We start from the raw sequence: 18,281 nt of genomic DNA, 5'->3' as shown, positions 1-18,281 counted from the left end.
AGCTCCTCCTTGACGTTTGTTACCGTTCGGCAGAGAACATGCTCGCCGACATGAACACGGTCCGCTAGTTCAACTAGTACGGATTTTCTATAATTTTCTAACTATTTTCTAAGTTTTTTATTTTATAAAAAGTTAAAATAAAAAGTACGGTGATTGACAGACTACTACGACGATATCGGGACATGTGAATAAATAACCATCCGTACTAGTTGAACTTGCTTACGTGATCATCTCGGCGAGCATTTCTCCACCGGACGGCACCGTACTTGGTCAAGGAAGAGCTCCGATTCTACGAGGAAGGGAACACGGTCTTCCACGACCGTTGCCGCTCTCCCTCGTAGAATAAAAGCTCATCCTTGACGTCCGTTACCGCTCGGCAGAGAACATGGTCGCCGAGATAAACACGGTCCGCAAGTTCAACTAGCTACTTTAACCTTCTTTCATATAAATATGCAAGCTTGAAGTGATTTTGAGCTCAAATTGCTTACAAATGAAAAAAACCGAAATAAAGAACCATATATATATATATATATATATATATATATATATATATATATATATATATATATATATATATATATATATATATATTGAACAAAATGAGATAAGACAATGGTAAAAATAAGAGTATAAGATTAGTAACCTTTACAACTGAAGAATCGACGGAGAAATCGAAGAAATCGACAGAGGAATCGAAGAATGGATGGAGGAACAATGGAGGGAGGGAGGAAGCAAGAACACTACTGCAGTGAGCTTCAAAATATGCTGAGCTCGGGCTCGGGGAGGAAGGAGGCGGCCGGGATATAAAGGGGAGACCTTTAGTCCCGGTTGGTGGCTCCAACCGGGACTAAAGATAACTTTCCAACCCCGGGCGCAGCCACAGCCCGGGAGTAGACCTTTATTTCCGGTTGGAGCCACCAACCGGGAGTAAAAGTATACCTTTAGTCCCAGTTGGTGGCTCCAACCGGGACTAAAGGTCCCTGCCACCTCTGTCTGGCGCAGTAGCCGTTGGGCAGGGACGTTTAGTCTCGATTAGAGCCACCAACCAGGACTAAAGATATCTCTAGTCCTGGGCGCAAAAAATTCCGGGACTAGAGCCCATTTTAATCGAGGATCAAAGTCTATTCTCTACTAGTGAACGGATAACGGCCACGGTAGGGGGAAAGAAAATGGGCAATCACATTCATACTAACAATTCATATTGACCACCCTTTCCAAATGGGCAAAATGACAACAGATGAAATGCGTTACCGTCATCGACATTAGTGGAATGTTTACACAAACATGCAGCATGGATATTCGAGTGCTCATTGTCAAACTTCAGTAAACAACACTAGTCCCTACTTCCTGTGTTTCATGCTCCGCCTTGCTAGCTTTGATCCGAGCCATCTGAGAGGTCAGTAGCTCATGCACTCTTTCCTTTAGCTGTAGAGACACAGAAGCAATATATTAGTCTAAATTCTAACGGGCCTGGCAGTCGCTACAATAAGCAACAAGTAAACACAACTTATAGATTTAAGTATGAGGCTGGCACGAGAATAGCTAACCTCTTTGACGCCGATTTCACTCTGCAAAGATACTCGGAGGGCGCCTTCTGGCCCCAATCTTCTGTACTGTGCTACATCAGCATCAGCATCGTGAAAGCTTATGGGCTCTTTCTTTCCCAAAAGATCACATTTGGATATAACATCAAGCCATAGGCGGTCGCCGAATCTGTCCTTAATATGCTTGTACGTGATGTACTGCCAAACAAAACATCAGCTTAAGTGCAGGGATGTGAAACTTGTGATTTGGCATGTCTGAACACATGGCCAAGAATTTTCTTCTGATTTTTTTGAGAATTGAATTTTCTTCTGATTGACCTAGGCAAGCTAGTATTTCTGGTGTCCCCTAGAATAGAATGGGTATAAATGACACCAGAAGCTACAGAGAAGTAAAAGATGTACCTGATCGGCCACTGAGGTCCCACAGTCTTCAGATAGATCATGCACATACAGGACAGCGATAGGTAGATATGAAAGGACAGCAAGTGTCAATCTCTCTATGTTATTTCTGTCATCTTTAAAAAACCCCAAAACAAAAAATGGATCAGAGCTTTTGGTGCAGTAATATGTGCCTATAATAAGCAATAAACTAAAATATAAAAAAGAGACACACCATGTAAATGACAGTCACTCTTAGTTTTACTAGAAACCATATTTTCTACAGTATTGTTTTATCAGGCACAAAGGAAAATTAATCATCTGAACTTACTAACAAAAATATCACACATTTACACATGAAAGCCACAGCCTCTTAAGCAGAGTGCTTTGAGAACCAAGTCTGACTCACCATCATGCCTCGTTAGGAGTCCTGGAGTGTCCGTAACCTGCAGAAGGATACCTTTGTTCAGTTGTGAAGAAAAGCAAAGGATGCAAAACTGGTGTCAAGTCTAATGGTTCTATGATTGAACCTGAAAACGTTCGTGATTGGATACAATGTGACCCATTAGAATCCCTCTTGTTGTGAATGGGTAGCTGCAGACCTGCAGAAATACAAGTAGGATGAGACACGAGAGGAATTTAGCAATCAGCTAACTGTATATTACAGATAATACTATTGCAGCCACCAATGCTTAAATGATGACATGGAACAAACTCAAGTACTCAACAATCAGAACCCGTAGTCAGGCATTTTTCCAAGAATGTATATTCAGTAAACAGAAACGTTTTGCTACTAAGTCAAGCCTCTCAAAGATGTTAACTGAAGCTCACCAATGAAGAACACATTCTTTGATACAGGAACACATTGGATGAGGCATGAACATTAAAAAACTACTGTTTGGTAAGAACTCAACAAGTCAAACAAGACGATTACAACTACTTCTGATTACACATTAGCAATAGAAAATTGCTTGTGAAACTGTGTCTACCATCTACCAACATACAATCTGTGCTGAGCTTGCTTGTGAAACTGTATCTACCATCTACCAACATACAAACTGTGCTGAGCATTACCTCAGGTTTTCCAGATGATAATATGCGGACTAATGATGACTTCCCCACATTGGGTGATCCAACTAGACATAGTGTTGGAATATGTAGATCAACAACAGGCATAGAACGCAAAGCCTGTAGCAACTCAAAAGTTAGCCATAAATCAAATTAAAAAAATTAGAAGCCTGAATAACATCAGCAAAAAAAAGAGGCACCGAAATCATTTCCTTATTCTCCAACTTGAAAGAAAGATAACTGCAGTTAATACCTTTGCAACATTTACTAAATCATCAATGGCATGCTTCCCATGCTGGAAAGCCTCTTCAAGTTTCTTTCTGCCCTGGAAAAGTAGATAGAGACACAAAAGCAAAACATTAGCAATGCAACTACAGGGTCACTTCCAGAATTTTTTTGTCAATGGCCATAAGACAGCGACAAAGGATCGAGAACAGCAAGAGTTGTATAAGTTGGAATCTGAACAGACCTCGGTGAGGCGCTCCTCTGCTTCACGTTTTGTTGTTGACTGTCAAGGTTAAATATATATACATCAGGAATAAGATTCCATATTATTCTATGAAAAAGAAAACAAATATTACCCAAATTTCCAGTTATGGGAGCAATGTCAAGATTTTCCAAATATAAAATGATAGTTTATTAAATAAAGATTACAGATCAAAATATTAGATTTTAGACATAGCATCCCATGTTTTCCTAGAAAATGTTTAATATGATGTAACACTGATACTGAGTGTAACTTTCTGTTATTTTATTAGTCACAAGTGAGAACAACCTGATAACAATCATATTCCGAAAACTGAAACCATGCTTTTGTAACTTTGCAAAGTGAGATCAAACTAATCCACTGGACTGAAAACGTGGTGAGATGGTTCAATACTTAGCATAACTATTATTGGATTATGAGTTGCAAGTATACGCACACAAGAGAGTTTCAGAGGACATGTCTTGACTTGAATGTGGGAGTCAAATTTGATCATTTTCCCTAGAACAATACCTTATTGTACATCTTATCTCCAAGTACAGTAAACCAGTATGCATTTCCATAAGTTGGAATATAATTTAATGTATAAATCAATTGGTATGGATTCACCTTAGCACAGTCTGAAGCATGTTGCTTTCCAACAGAAGTAATCCTTTTCCTGAGAGTATCCACACGTCCTAGAACCTGGCAGGGCACTACCAACAACATCATAATAACTCAACGAGTAGAAGGGAGAAGTATCATAGTATTATTCATACCAAGTTGATAACTTGTTTCTGTGCCATTATGGACAATCTCATACCAATACTCAATACCAAGAAAACGAAGTTCTTAGAACTATACCTGCTCATAATAACCCTCCCCAAAAGTCAACTCAATGAGAGACCTCTCATAAGGATGCAAATCTCTCCTCTTTGGGAAGTTTTCTGTGTATGTTCTCAGCGGTACAGAAAGTTCCTGAGAAACAAAACAGTTCTCAATATCAAATAAATGAACTTACTCAGCAGAGAGACAACATGATCCACTTACTTTCATTAAGGCATCAAGTTGTTTCGCACCTTTGTTCCTTTCACGCTTAGCAATATTTGCTATACCTACATTACATATGATTCATAAAGCAAACATCTGGTCATGCTAAAACAAAATGCTAAGAGAACGATCGTCACTCATTTAGCAGAGTGTGAATAATAAATGGTTAATGGTCAGATGAATCATACCCTTTGTTGGTGGCACATTTCTAGATTTCCTTTGTGCTGACATTAGTATATCAGTTGCAGGCATCACCATTGGTATTTTCTGAAACGCACCAACTGTCTCTTGCTTTCTCTGTTCTCCCTGGAATGAGGTAAAGGAGTAGAAGAATAGCAGGTAAGCATGATCATGAAGTTTAATGCCCAAGAAAATACGGTCTTCTTTTGTGAGATGATTCAATTAAACAACTCACAAGTGCTTCATAAGGTTAGTGCTTGAGGCGTGAAAATTAGTTAACTGCCAAGAGTGAGAATTTCACTTTCCATTCTTTTATGTAAGTCATCAGTTTTACAATGATTCCCATGTCATTAATGAACCAGAACGTGGGTTTCAATGTCAGGCCCTGTTGGCCTGTTGAACAAGTGAAATAGACTTGCTAAAATATTCAGAAAAGAATTTACATTCATATCATCTAGCTCTCCCTGTAACCTGTCATCCAACGTATAGCTACATGTTGCAGAGTGTGCCCGCCGACACAAGTAGACTGATGAAATCCCCGGTTCCAGAGTTGATAAAGAACCTGAGTTGAAGGCAGCACGAGTGGAAAATATTAAAAACAATGTACGAAAATTGAAACGACACTGAAAACCACAATAATAATGCTTGTGGGAGCAGCAGAGTTTTGGTTTCCTGCAAGAAAAAATCAAACTGAGAAGCATGACTGGAAATGGGCATTTCATCAGGGCATCAGCAGTGTGGCGTCGAACCAAACTGACATTGTTTAACACATTTTGATCTGGTAAAGTTCGCAAGCTCTAGTGTGGCATCCGACCAATGCTTCAAAAAACAACCAAAAAAATCTGAACTGGCCGCTCATGCACACGCTGTGCACTCCCTAAAGCCGATTGAGCATAATATTTTAATAGGGAGGACGTCGCACAGTTGGACTCTTCTGCAAAGTCCGATTTTGGAAGCAGTCGATGTCTTTAGTGCGCTCCGTTCGTTTAATCGAATCTTACTTTCCCTCGGTTCGATTTGAGGAGTACACTGGAGCTGCTCTCAAACACTTTGCAGGCAACCATTTTCTTTGCTTTGGTAAGGCAAATACGATGTGGAAACTAGTACTAGGTAATAAATAATCCTAGGCAGGCAGTCCCGCGTGAACAGCACGCAGGCCTCAATAGAAGCGTAGCGAAGTAAAATCCATCGCGCAAAGAAGCACCCCACGAGCAGCAACAGCGTGCCCGCGACTACCTGTACCTAAGGCGTCGCCGGGGGGCATTCCGTCGAACACCCTCCGTGCGAGGGGGCGGGAGTGGCGGGCGTAGCTGGTAAGACAAACCTTTGGGGAGGCGACGGTGGTCGGCGCGCCTCGCGGGCGCTGAGTGGGAGAGGTGCGTGGTGGCGGGAGGAGGAGGGGCTCGCCATGGCGGGCGCGGGCGGAGGTGTTGGAGGTGGAACACCGCGCGGCCTCCTGCGGAGGCTCGCATCCCTTCTGAAGTAGCACAGCAGCAACAGCAAGCGAACTAGCGCTTCTGAAGTCTACTGCAACGGATATGGTTCCACGGGCCCAACGGCCCGCGGAAAAGCATCGCTTGGTCCAAGAGCCCAATGTCTAGTAACCGCGTCCGTCCTTTGGTTTGATCCGTTTTTTCTATAGTGTCCACCTCTTTTTTTCATATCTACTTCTTTTTCCTTTCCTTTCCTTTCTATATAGACTAGAGTATCTATTGTTTTTTCTTACAGATGTAAAAAATTAATAATTAGATGTCTTTGAACTCTGATTTTTGCCTAATAAATAAATATTTTGACCAATGAATTTTGTATATAGTTTTAATAAGAAATCAAACTAATAGCCTATGGTCCAACCAATTGAACCGTGAACAAATATTGAGAAGTTTGTTGTCAATCTAATCAAAATATATCTAGCTCCAAGTTGTACGCATGCACCAGTGTAATCCTCGATGAGGGCTGCCATGTAGAAATTGAGATAGATCTCCTTCATAATCATGAACGGATAGACTAATCCTTGACACATCGGTAACTATCTCCTTACGAATATAATTCAGATATTAGAATTACATACTTTTATTATGACCTTGAAAAGAAATCATGAAACTTTGAACTCTACCAACATAAAATAGTATGAAATAAAGCTATGATATTATTTATGACTATTTTTTTTTTTTTGCCTTACAATGAAAGGAAATATATCTATCAAGATCGTATTTTAATTTGAGATAGATTTAATAGGACATATTATTACTGATATTAACTTATATTATAGATGCCATGGTTATCCCGACTTACGGAAAAGGTTAAAAATAAATAAATAGATATGTAATATTCCTATCCCCATTTCCATTAACATTTGATAGCATTTTTCCTCCTGTTGCGATGTATGGACATGTGTGCTAGTTAGAAAAAAAAAGGAAAAAATATTGTGGAAACAGGTTGTGGGTTGAGATGAATAATAATAGATCACTCGGATTTTTTTAAAAATAAATAGATCACTCCGACCCAATTACATGCTGATTCTCTATCGTTTTTATTTCTCCTAACACACAAGTTAGTTCAAGCGCAAAGTTTGCAACTTGATCAACATCTTTTTTTTGAGCAAACTTGATCATCATATGCCAATCCCCTGTTGGCTGTTCTGCTGCAGCTGTGTATTCAAAAAAGGAAAAAGTCCGCATTACCTCCCTCAATTTCGCAAAAATCTATTTTTTCCTCCCTGAACTCTAAAACCATGCAAAACACCTCCCTCAACTTTAAAAATCGTTCATCTTACCTCCCTGACCCGGTTATAAGTGGTTTTTGAAGGTAGTTTTATCTTTATCTTTTTTATTTATTTTGGTTGAATCTTTAAAAAATCATAGTAAATCACAGAAAAATCATAAAATAGATAATCCAATTTTTTTAGACTCTACGTGAGTAGATCTACACAGTGAATATATAATATGGTATGCTTTAGAACAAAGTTTATGTTGTAGCTTTAAATCTATGTTTTTCCGTAATTAAATGCAATAATTCATAGCTACAGTTTCTATGGTCCAATTGTGGTGAAATTTTTATGGTGGGCTAATTATTGTATATTTAAACTGTAGTAAAAAATTATACTCATTGGATCATGTATAACTTAGTTATAGATTTTATTTAGGTTTATGCTTATTAAATATAAATAAATCTATAACTAAGCTATACATGATCCAATGAGTATGAAATTTTTACTATAGTTCAAATATACAATAAGTAGCCCACCATAAAACTTTCATCACAATTATACCATAGAAACTGCAGCTATGAATTATTCCAATTAGTTTATAGAAAAGCATAGATCTAAAGCCACATCAAAACCTTTGTACTAAAGCATACCATATTATATGTTCACTATGTAGATCTACTCATGTGGAGTCCAACAAAATTAGATTTTTTTATTTAATGATTTTTCTGTGATTTACTATAATTTTTCAAAGATTCAGCCAAAATCTCCTACAACTAAAACGAACAAAACGTGGATATTTTTTGTACGACATTTGTTTTGGCTCGTCCGTCTCCCCATGCCTGCGATATCCGTCTGCTTTGAAGGAAACAAATCGATCATCTAAGACCACGTGCATGGAAGAAAACAATAATAATGCATTGAAATCATGCTGCTCTGGAAGGGAGGTACGTTGATGTTCTTCAAAGGATCCCCGCCTGCTTTGAAGGAAACAAATCGATCACCTGAGGCCACATGCATGGAAAGAAACAATAATCATGCATCGAAATCATGCTGCTCTAGAAGAAAGGTACGTTGATGTTCTTCAAAGGATCCCCGCCTGCTTTGAAGAAAACAAATCGATCACCTGAGGCTACATGCATGGAAGAAAATAATAATCAAGCATCGACCCCTATGATATTTGTTTTGGTTCGTACCGCCATGGCCATCGTACCGCCCACCGGAGAGTGATACCCGCCTCGCTCTGTAGTCTCTGATGCATGGGCCCTTCATCCGCCACCACCTCGCTGGCCCTGATTTGATTCGATTCGACGACGCCTTCGCCTTTCGGGGAAGGTTTTGGGTGCTCTTTTGTCTGAAAGGATAGCCTAGCGTTTTTGCCGTATACACGTATATCTCTTTCTTCTACAACTAAAAAGAATAAAGTGTGGATATTTTTTGGTATAACATTTGTTTTGGTTCATCCGTCTACCCACGCCTGCGATCCCACGACATCTTAATTACTGATTGATCGTGTCATTCTCCTTGATTAAATATTGCCTGTCATGTGATAGAGGAATCACGACAAAATAGGAAGTAGAAAATTATTATGCTATCCATATACACATTGCATGTTTGCATGCACCAGCATACATGGTAACGAGCAAAAGGAAAGAGAATTAACACAAAAGAAAAGAGAATTAAGATAAAGAAACCTCTTTAGGCCTGTTCGGCAGGACTGAAAAATAAATCAAAATATTGTTCCGGCTGATTGTTGTGAGGGAAAAATATTGTTCTATCTGGGAACACTGTTCGCGTGAATAGTGCCATTGTGAGAGCGCTAGCTAGCCCAGCCAGCCGAACACGGCCTTTGCATTTCTAATAACCTTATCAAATCTGCCTACATTTAATTACTTTCCCTCTTTACATTTGTAAAAGGGACATCTTTTTTCTCCTTTCATTTGGTTTCACGCTCACGTGTTCCATCGCCCTCGCTTGCTATTTCTTGTGTGAACCATAGTTGATGTCATCTGTTTTCTATGGCTCAGCCTCCCAATCCTAAGAGAAGGTCCGTACCTCTCTCTGACTAGAGATCTAGCCTGCTAGAGGATCTCCTCGAGTCCATTGGATAGCGTCTCATGTTAGGCCATGACGCGGCGTCCTTCCAATCCGCTTGCTCCCCATGGCGCGTCGTCGTCCCGTTCGCGACCTTCGGGCCGCTCCTACTGCTCCCATTCGACCCCGACTTGGACCGCGTCGGCTTCTACTGTGTCCTGGTGAAGGTCTTTTCCAAGACGCTGCTTGACGTGCGCGGCAAGGTGGCGTGTGACTCCTCGTGTGGGTGGATGGCGCTCATGGACGAGGCGGCATTCGTGACGCTGCTAAATCCATTCGTCGGTGCCCGTGCCCCCCGCGTTGAGGTTCCGCCAGCAGGCGAACACATCATGGCGGTGTCCTCATCAGAACACGTGTCTAGAGTCCACGATCGGTGGGTCCTCCATCCCACCAACAGCTATGGGGACGTGGATACCACAGGTAGAGCCATCAAGCTAGAAGACATGAGGGACATGTTCTTCCGTGAGATCATGCTCTCGGCGTCGCCTGACGCCACCGGCCGCGAGTGCATGGCCATGGCCATGCTTGGGTGCTCCACAGAGGTCGTGTTCTGCTGGGTTGGAGTCAACAGTGCATGGACACTGCTCGACACTAAACTAGAGTTCTCCATGGGGTCCATCATCCACTGCCAAGACAAGTTCTTGGTGATCGACTGCACTGGAGAAATCTTTGTCTGCAGCAGCAATGTCGTCGGCGCTACTTCAACCGTGATGTTGTTGCCATCGCTGTCGCCACCTGCGGGGCTCTACCACCACAGCTACCTAGAATCAAACGGTGAGCTGCACATTGAGGGTGCCATTGTGAGCACGTTCCACAAGACATAGAGCTTCACCTATAGCAGCGCGATCTATAAGTGCAACCTCCATGACCGTATGCCGGAGTGGTCTAGGGTGAGGGACATCGGTGATCAGACATTGTTCGTGTCTAAACATTTCAATGAAAACTTCAGTGGAACAAGTGTATCCAAGTACAAAGAGAACAAAATCTACATGTCTGAGCCATTGTATAGGGATCCATACGACTTGATCCATCGACTGGAGATCATTGATATTGCTACCGGCGCATCCGAAGTGAAGCCCATCCAGGAAAAGATGCAGGGTTTCGTGGCTCTAGGTTGGATTCGACCTAATTTCTAGAAGCTCTAGAGTTTATGAGCCTACGACGCCACGCATTCCGTGACTATGTTAAATTCATAAACTTTGATTTTTGGATTAAATATCACTTTAACATTGATATTTAATTTAACAGTATTATTATCTTATCGTGTGATCCATGTGTTTTTAATATAAATTATTAGTTATCCTGTAGCAACGCATGGGCACGCTACCTAGTTAATAAAAAAGAAAAAGACAAAACTATCTTTAAAACTGCTTATAACACGGCCAGGGAGGTAAGATGAACGGTTTTAAAAGTTGCGGGAGGTATTTTGTCCAGTTTTGGAGTTCAGAGAAGAAAAACAGACTTTCGTAAAAATTAAGGGAGGTCACGTGGACTTTTTCCTAAAAAATGTGGTGGTGAAGCCTAACATAGGTGGGCTAGGCCTATGGGCTAGAAACAGGAGGCCTGGATGCTGCACGGTGCATGGTGCGTACCCAACCTCATGGGGTTGAGAAGCGTGGTGGCGGGCGGTGCTCTTGAGCTAGTCATGTGCTCTTCCCCCTTCCCCAGTCACCCATCGGGCCATCGACCAATCAGGTGCGGCCAATGGAGACTCTGGCGGCGACTCGCCGTGCTAAGAGAAGGAAGCCGGAGGCACCCAAGAGCGCAGAACAGGAGGGTGGAGTAAACATCTCACCGCTACCAGCGATGATTGCGCCCGATTCTAGTCCTCCTGGAGCTGGAGGAGACGAACCCTACATCCAAGATCCGCCGCTTGGAGCTGGCAAAGAGGAAGGAGATGGGATCGACCGAATCAGCCTCCTCCCGAGCGCCATTTTGGGTGAGGTCATCTCTCTCCTCCCCACCAGGGATGCCGCCCGCACCCAAATCCTCGCCACCCGGTGGCGCCATCTCTAGCATTTCACCCCTCTCAACCTCGACGGCGGTGACCTTCGCACCATCGATGTCGTCTCCTGCATCCTCTCCGTACACCGGGGCCTTGTCCGCCGCTTTTGCTTCCTCGCACAATGACTACAAGACCACCCCACCACTCTAGATGCATGGCTCCGATCCCCCACCCTCGACAACCTCCAAGAGATTGATTGCTCGATCCGTTTCATTTGGGGGCCGCAGGTGTTGCAACCGCCACCTCTGCCGACATTTGCCTTCTAGTTATCATCGTGCCTTTGCATCGCCACTCTCAGCCAATGCCACCTCTCTAACAATGTCACCCAGGCGCTTCGGTTCCCCAAGCTCAAGAAGCTCGCACTTCAATGGATCAGCATTTCGGAGGATTCCCTGCATAACATTATTGCTGGCTCTCCTATCCTCGAGCCCTTGCTGCTTAGGGTGTGTCCAACAGGACAGCAAATCGCTAGCTAGAAGCGTATTTTATTCATTGTTGAAGAGAGAGAATGCAAAAAAAGAAAGCGATAGTGAGTTCTCAATCGCTTAAGATCGCACTGTCTCTGATGTTATTGCTCCTCCCTTCCTTTTGCTATCCTCTCGTGATACTTTAGATTTATTTCATATTTTATTTGATTTGAGCCAGCGACTATTCGGCTGATCCGATGAACAGTGAATTTCAGCTAGTTTCGGATGAATAAATAGTGTTATGTGAGAGAGAATAAGCTAAAACAACTAGAAGTGGAATAGCCGAACACGCTAGTTAACTTGTATGTGATTGCTTGGTGTTTTTTAGGCCGTGATACAAGAAGGTTTGCAGCACCATCGAGGAAGTGCTGGTGGTGGAGGGTGCCCGGGCCAGTGCGCTCACGGCTTGCTCACTAAAAGGATCAAGATGCCCAAGAGGGGGGGGGGTGAATTGGACTAATTCTAAATTTTCTTGCAATAATTAAATCATATGGTTAGCCCAATTAACTCCTTGTGCCTAGAAAAGTATTTCTATTAATCTAACGCACAACGGACTTGCAACCTATGTTCCAAACTTACTCTAGCATGGCAATTCTATGAATGTAAAGACAAGTATTGAATTGCTCAAAGTAAATGCTCAAAGTAAATAGAGAGAGAGGAACGCAGCGATGTTTTGCCGAGGTATCGAAGAGTCGCCACTCCCCACTAGTCCTCGTTGGAGCACCTACACAAGGGTATAGCTCCCCCTTGATCCACGCAAGGATCAAGTGCTCTCTATGGGTTGATTCTTTGACACTCCGTCACAGTGAATCACCCAAAACTGCTCACAACTTGAGTTGGGTCACCCACAAGCTCCGTCGGGTGATCACCAAGCCGTCTAGGTGATGGTGATCATCAAGAGTAACAAGCATGAACTCTCACTTGACCACTCAAAGCCTAATGAGAACAGTGGATGCACACTTTGCTACTCTTGATTCACTAATGAGGCTACTCTCTTGGATTCACGAATCTTAATTACCTCACTAGGACCTTGCTTTTCTTGGTACTCACAAACGTGTTTCTCAGCTGTTGGAATGAGCAAAAGTGACTCCACACATGAGTGGAGCTTTTATTTATAAGGCAGTATGAAAAACGAACCGTTATGTGCCTCTACGAGGTGACCGGACGCTCCGGTCATGTTGACCGGATGCTTCGGTCAGTTCAACCCACATTCTAGTGTTTAAGTGTTGACCGGACACTGGCAGAGTCCGATCACCACTGACCGGACGCGTCCGATCGCATTAAACCCTCACTGGATGCTTACTATACTTGACCGGACGCTGGATCCTCAGGGTCCGATCAGTATTGATCAGACGCGTCTGGTCGTAGATTTCCTTCTCTAGAATCTTACTGGAGTCGATCGGATGCTGCCTCTCAGCGTCCGGTCACTTGACCACTCCAGCGTCCGGTCGCACCGAACGCAATCTCCTTGATCAAATGTACTGACCGGACCCTGCGGCCAGCGTTCGATCGCACCGGAGCCAGCGTCCGGTCAGCATTTGACCCTCCATTCACTTCTAACTCTTGAACATATGTGAATGAAGTTTGCTCCATAGGATCATAGGGCTGTTGTGGAGCTACCTAGTGCTAGTTTTAACAAGTGTGCACCAAACCTAACTCACTAGACTCACCTAGGTCAAGCTACCCGTCCATACCCCCCTTAATAGTATGGCCAAAGGAAAAAACAAAGTCCTAAACTACTCTAAGTGTCTCTCCAACTCCAATCGACACTTAGAACTAGTCGTCCTTAACCTTGTCGTCCATCCTTTAAAAACCAAAATAATTTCTATCGTAGGGGCATGACCACCTCGATTGCCCAATCGATCTCCATTACCATGACCTAACTTAATCGCCTCTGCAAAACATATGTTAGTTATAGTAATCTTGTATTGTCATTAATCACCGAAACCCAACAAGGGGCCTAGATGCTTTCAATCTCCCCCTTTTTGGTGATTGATGACAATACCACCTCGAGGATGTGAAAGAGTGAGGTTTTTGTTATGCTTAGTTCATATAAGCTTTTGTCAATAAGAACAAAAGAGTTAGGCAAGCTTATATGACCCAAGCCAACACGATGTACTCAAAAGATATGAAATAAGCATGAGTATAAGTAATAAAGCTCATTTGCATCGGAGTATAAACGCGAAAGCAAAGCAAATGAGCATAACACAAGTAATATGACATACCAATGAATACAAAGTAGATAGCACACATGTCATGTATCACAATCACGTAGATATCACTATCATATAGATATAATAATATGCATGAAAGTAACACACGAATGCATAATAGTAATAGTGTATCACACAAATAAAACTCCAAATGTATATAATAAGCTAATAATAGATAACTAGCTCCCCCTAAAAGTCGCTCCTCCTGAGTCTACATACTCGAACCCTCTCCCCCTTTGGCATCAAACACCAAAACCTAAGGGTCGGTCGACGGAGCTACAGCGGAGATGGCGCGGCGAGCTAGTGCGGCAAGCTGGCGTGGAGGAGACGCGGCGGCGATGGCGGCTAGGGCACGAACCAGATGGGGCAAAGTGTACGACCGATTTGGTTAAATAGGGTTCCCCGACGCGACAAGAAAGGAAACAGATAAAGAGTCCTAAAGCCGCACGAGATCTACTGACCGGACGCTCCGGTGGTAGCGACCGGACGCTACCACCCAGCGTTCGGTCGATTCCAAAGAGGTCCAATTCCTTTGGAATCGCGACCAGACGCGTCCGGTGGTCCATGACCGGATGCAAGTAGGGTCCAGTCAGTTGCCTTGAATGCCATGTAGATCGACCGGACGCTGGAACCCTTTCTGACTAGACACTCAAACATAGAGTCTGGTCACTCCTTCAGCTTCTATTCACCTCTTGTGAACTGACCGGACGCTGGACAACAGAATCCGGTGCAGTGTCCGGTCACTCTTTTCCAGCAAATCTTCAATGTTCCTCCACGCTACCTATTCCCAATCAAGTCTCAACTTAAATAAGATCCAAATAAACACCAATTGTGACTGATGTGAGTGACCTCTCTCAAACCCTCAAGTTTTTCAAAATATTTTATCTTAGGCTATAATTTTTTTTAAGAAAATAGGCAATAAGAGGGCAAATGGAACAAAATGATAAAACAGCATCCATGCATATGCAATACTTTATAAGTAAATCTAGTTGTTTGTCAAGTTTGATCCAAGGTTAAGCTTCTTTACACGCTTTTCGGCGGTTATCTTAACCATGTTAGACAAACCCTATATGCATTACCAAAAATCAAACATGTTGTATATTATAATGAATGCAAGGGACAACACAAGCTCAATTTTTAGTGAAGTTACTAAAATCAAGTACATTGAGCTCATTCCACAATCTACAAAATATAGCCTCATCTAGCGGTTTAGTGAAGATATCCGCTAATTGATCTTTGGTTCTTACACCTTCTGGTGATATATCATTTTTAGCAACATGATCTCTTAGAAAGTGATGGCGGATATCTATGTGCTTGGTGTGAGAGTATTGAACCGGATTATTTGCAAGTTTTACCGCACTTTCATTGTCGCACAAAAGAGATACCTTTTCTAGAACTACACCATGGTCTAGCAAAGTTTGTTTCATATATAAAATTTGTGCACAACAAGCACCCACGGCAATGTATTCTGCTCCAGCGGTAGACAAAGCCACACTATTTTGTTTCTTGGAGGACAAAGACACAAGTGATCTACTAAGCAAATGACACCCTCTGGATGTGCTCTTTCTATCAACTTTGTATCCGACGTAATCCGAATCGGAATAACCAACTGATTCAAATATAGCTCCTTTGGGATACCAAAGGCCAATGCTTGGTGTGTGCTTAAGATACCTAAGGATTCTTTTTACGGCAATTAAATGTGTTTCCTTAGGATTAGCTTGAAATCTAGCACACATACACACACTAAACATGATGTCGAGCCTAGATGCGGTTAAATATAACAAGCTACCAATCATGGAACGGTAGAGAGTTTGATCAACCGGGTTATTGTGGTAGAACCTCCTAAGTTATAGGGCCCACATGCACCTATCACTGTCCGATGACCTTTAACATTTACGCATATGTTTCTAATAACTTAAAAAGACTGTCGGGTGTCCTCGGGGAACCCTAAATCATCCATGATTTCCGAGCAGGATCACGTTACAGAGTCATTGCAGTATTACAACATTTATTCAAATATCAAAACCAGAGTAAAAACAGCGGAAGTCTTACGATAACATAGTTTACAAACCAGTTATTTCAAACCTTACAAACTAAGTTCTTTAATTATTACAAACCATAGTAGTAGTGGAGTGGCATAATTAATATATACATAACACGCAAAATAAACATCCTGCCCAAGGATCACACATTTACTTCTCATCGTCAGAATGAACGATAGTCATGCAGCACGATCCAAAACAGATCTGCTCATGAGGCTCACCTGCAACAAGGGGTCAACGAACCCTGAGTACAAAAGTACTCAACAAGACTTATCCGAAATATTAACTGATAAACTCAGTAATGTAGGCTCAGGGATTCAAGGTATAGCTTTAACAATGATCAAAGTTCTTTTGCGTAAAAGCTCTTTTAACAACATTCTTTATATAGAAAACTTCTCAAGAATTATATATAAAGCTGACACGATCCGCACTGAGATCATGAAACTTCATATTCAGCACCTTCACAAGCCTTATTCAAGTTCCGGTTATTAATTCTACGATGATGAACAGTGAGTTGAGTCTCCATAACCAAGGAGCAACGACGATTCAAACCGATTATAAACCCAGCTGGGAATTCTAGACCACACGACATATGCAGGTCCCTAACCTCCATATACCAACCTACCCTCGGATCCTCTAAAACAAGAACAGGTCCGCGCCACCCGAGAACACAGTACTCCACCATTCTAGCCCATGGCCACGTGGGTACACGCTATTCCCGCCATCTTTCCACTCCCAGTGCGCGAGTAGCCATTCTCGTAATAGAATTGCCAAGTTCAGGCTTACCGGAGTATGTGGTTAGTACTACAAATTCTCATCTCATACAATTCAACAACGGACGTGCCTTGATCGACATAGGCGGAAAGAACCCGCTCACAAGACCTCCATGTCTTATGGCTCACACACACCGAGTCCACCCAGTCTAGATTTATTACTTCACATTCCCATATCACATGCTAACAATATTGACCAATGTTCCATTTAAAACTTGCAGGTGGCAGGTAGTCACCCGACTTTCATCGTTCTACGCATAGCTAAGCAAAACTAGGCATATACGAGTTTAAAACTGATAAAATGGTAAATATGGAATAACAAGGGTGGTAATGCATCAATTAGGCTTTTACTTAACTCTTAATCACTTATTGCAGTAATGGAAAGCAAAAGCGAAATTAATTTGTAAAACACAAGGTAGGGTTGTATGCATCCGGGGCTTGCCTTCGTTGACGGAAAAGTCCGATTCCTGCGACGTTACACAAGTATTCGATCCGACCCCAACAAACGAATTAACCTCTTCAACAGCTTGATTAACTATCACGTTTTCACCTTCGTTCACTACACGTAATAACAATGCCATGTTTAACATGATGCGGAATACGAAATATGATGCTCGATGATGGATGCAAAATTAATAATTTGAATATAACTTTCCTTCGCGGTACAGTTGCAAGTCAAACAAACTAAATCTTTTTCGTAACACATATATCAACTGCCAAGGATCATTAACAACAAATGATCCGAGGTCATCACTCAATCCAAAAGTCCAAACAAAAACCTAAATCATTAAAGGTTACTATTTGCTTTTATGAATTAATTATTTAATTCAACATTATGAAATAAATCAACTTATTCTGATTGAGCTCAAAATTTTAGTACATGTTCATTACATGTTAACTAAGTGGCAAAACAAATTTCATAATTTTTGGATAAATAAATAAGTCTAGAAAAATCATGGAAATCCATTTATGAATAAATTGAGCAATTTTTATCACATTTAAGAATTACTGAAAAACATTATTTCCTATTTTTCTTAAATACTATACCTCACAGAGAAGTCACTCAAAAATTTTTATAATTTTTGGAGCTCTAAATAAATCTACACAAAAATAACAAAAACAGACACTATTCATTCAAATCTGAAAATAGAAAAATCCATTTGAACGCTGAGTCACTGACAACGGGTCCCACATGTCATCTTCAACCTCCGACGTTGACCACGGCAGCGATGGCTCTGACCGGAGATAACTCGCCGACGGTGAGTCCAATGGCGATGGCCAAGGTACCAAAACGTTCACC

General features: G+C 41.9%; 2 protein-coding genes across 3 annotated transcripts; one reads left to right on the top strand and one right to left on the bottom strand.

The window, feature by feature from the left end:
• Positions 1-1,230: 1,230 nt before the first annotated feature.
• Positions 1,231-6,197, bottom strand: LOC136472140 (nucleolar GTP-binding protein 1-like). Of its 2 annotated transcripts, none has more exons than XM_066469868.1 (14): positions 6,008-6,197; positions 5,127-5,355; positions 4,692-4,809; positions 4,504-4,568; positions 4,318-4,431; positions 4,084-4,158; positions 3,460-3,498; positions 3,244-3,315; positions 2,997-3,110; positions 2,453-2,524; positions 2,332-2,368; positions 1,947-2,059; positions 1,548-1,742; positions 1,231-1,425 (listed from the first exon to the last, which is right to left on the bottom strand). In XM_066469868.1, exons 1-14 carry the CDS (start codon positions 6,091-6,093, stop codon positions 1,321-1,323), a joined length of 1,434 nt encoding a protein of 477 aa, XP_066325965.1. In that variant the 5' UTR covers positions 6,094-6,197; the 3' UTR covers positions 1,231-1,320. The 2 variants fall into 2 exon arrangements, with proteins under 2 accessions (XP_066325965.1, XP_066325966.1); XM_066469869.1 differs by having other exon boundaries at positions 5,127-5,245.
• Positions 6,198-9,504: 3,307 nt separating this feature from the next.
• On the top strand, positions 9,505-10,305 carry LOC136469109 (uncharacterized). The gene has a single exon (XM_066467431.1). The coding sequence runs from the start codon at positions 9,505-9,507 to the stop codon at positions 10,303-10,305; it is 801 nt and encodes a 266-aa protein (XP_066323528.1).
• Positions 10,306-18,281: the final 7,976 nt, after the last annotated feature.

This window comes from Miscanthus floridulus, chromosome 8, assembly GCF_019320115.1.
Source record: "Miscanthus floridulus cultivar M001 chromosome 8, ASM1932011v1, whole genome shotgun sequence".
Classification (NCBI taxonomy): Eukaryota; Viridiplantae; Streptophyta; class Magnoliopsida; order Poales; family Poaceae; genus Miscanthus; species Miscanthus floridulus.
This window is presented reverse-complemented; position numbering and strand designations above follow the sequence as displayed.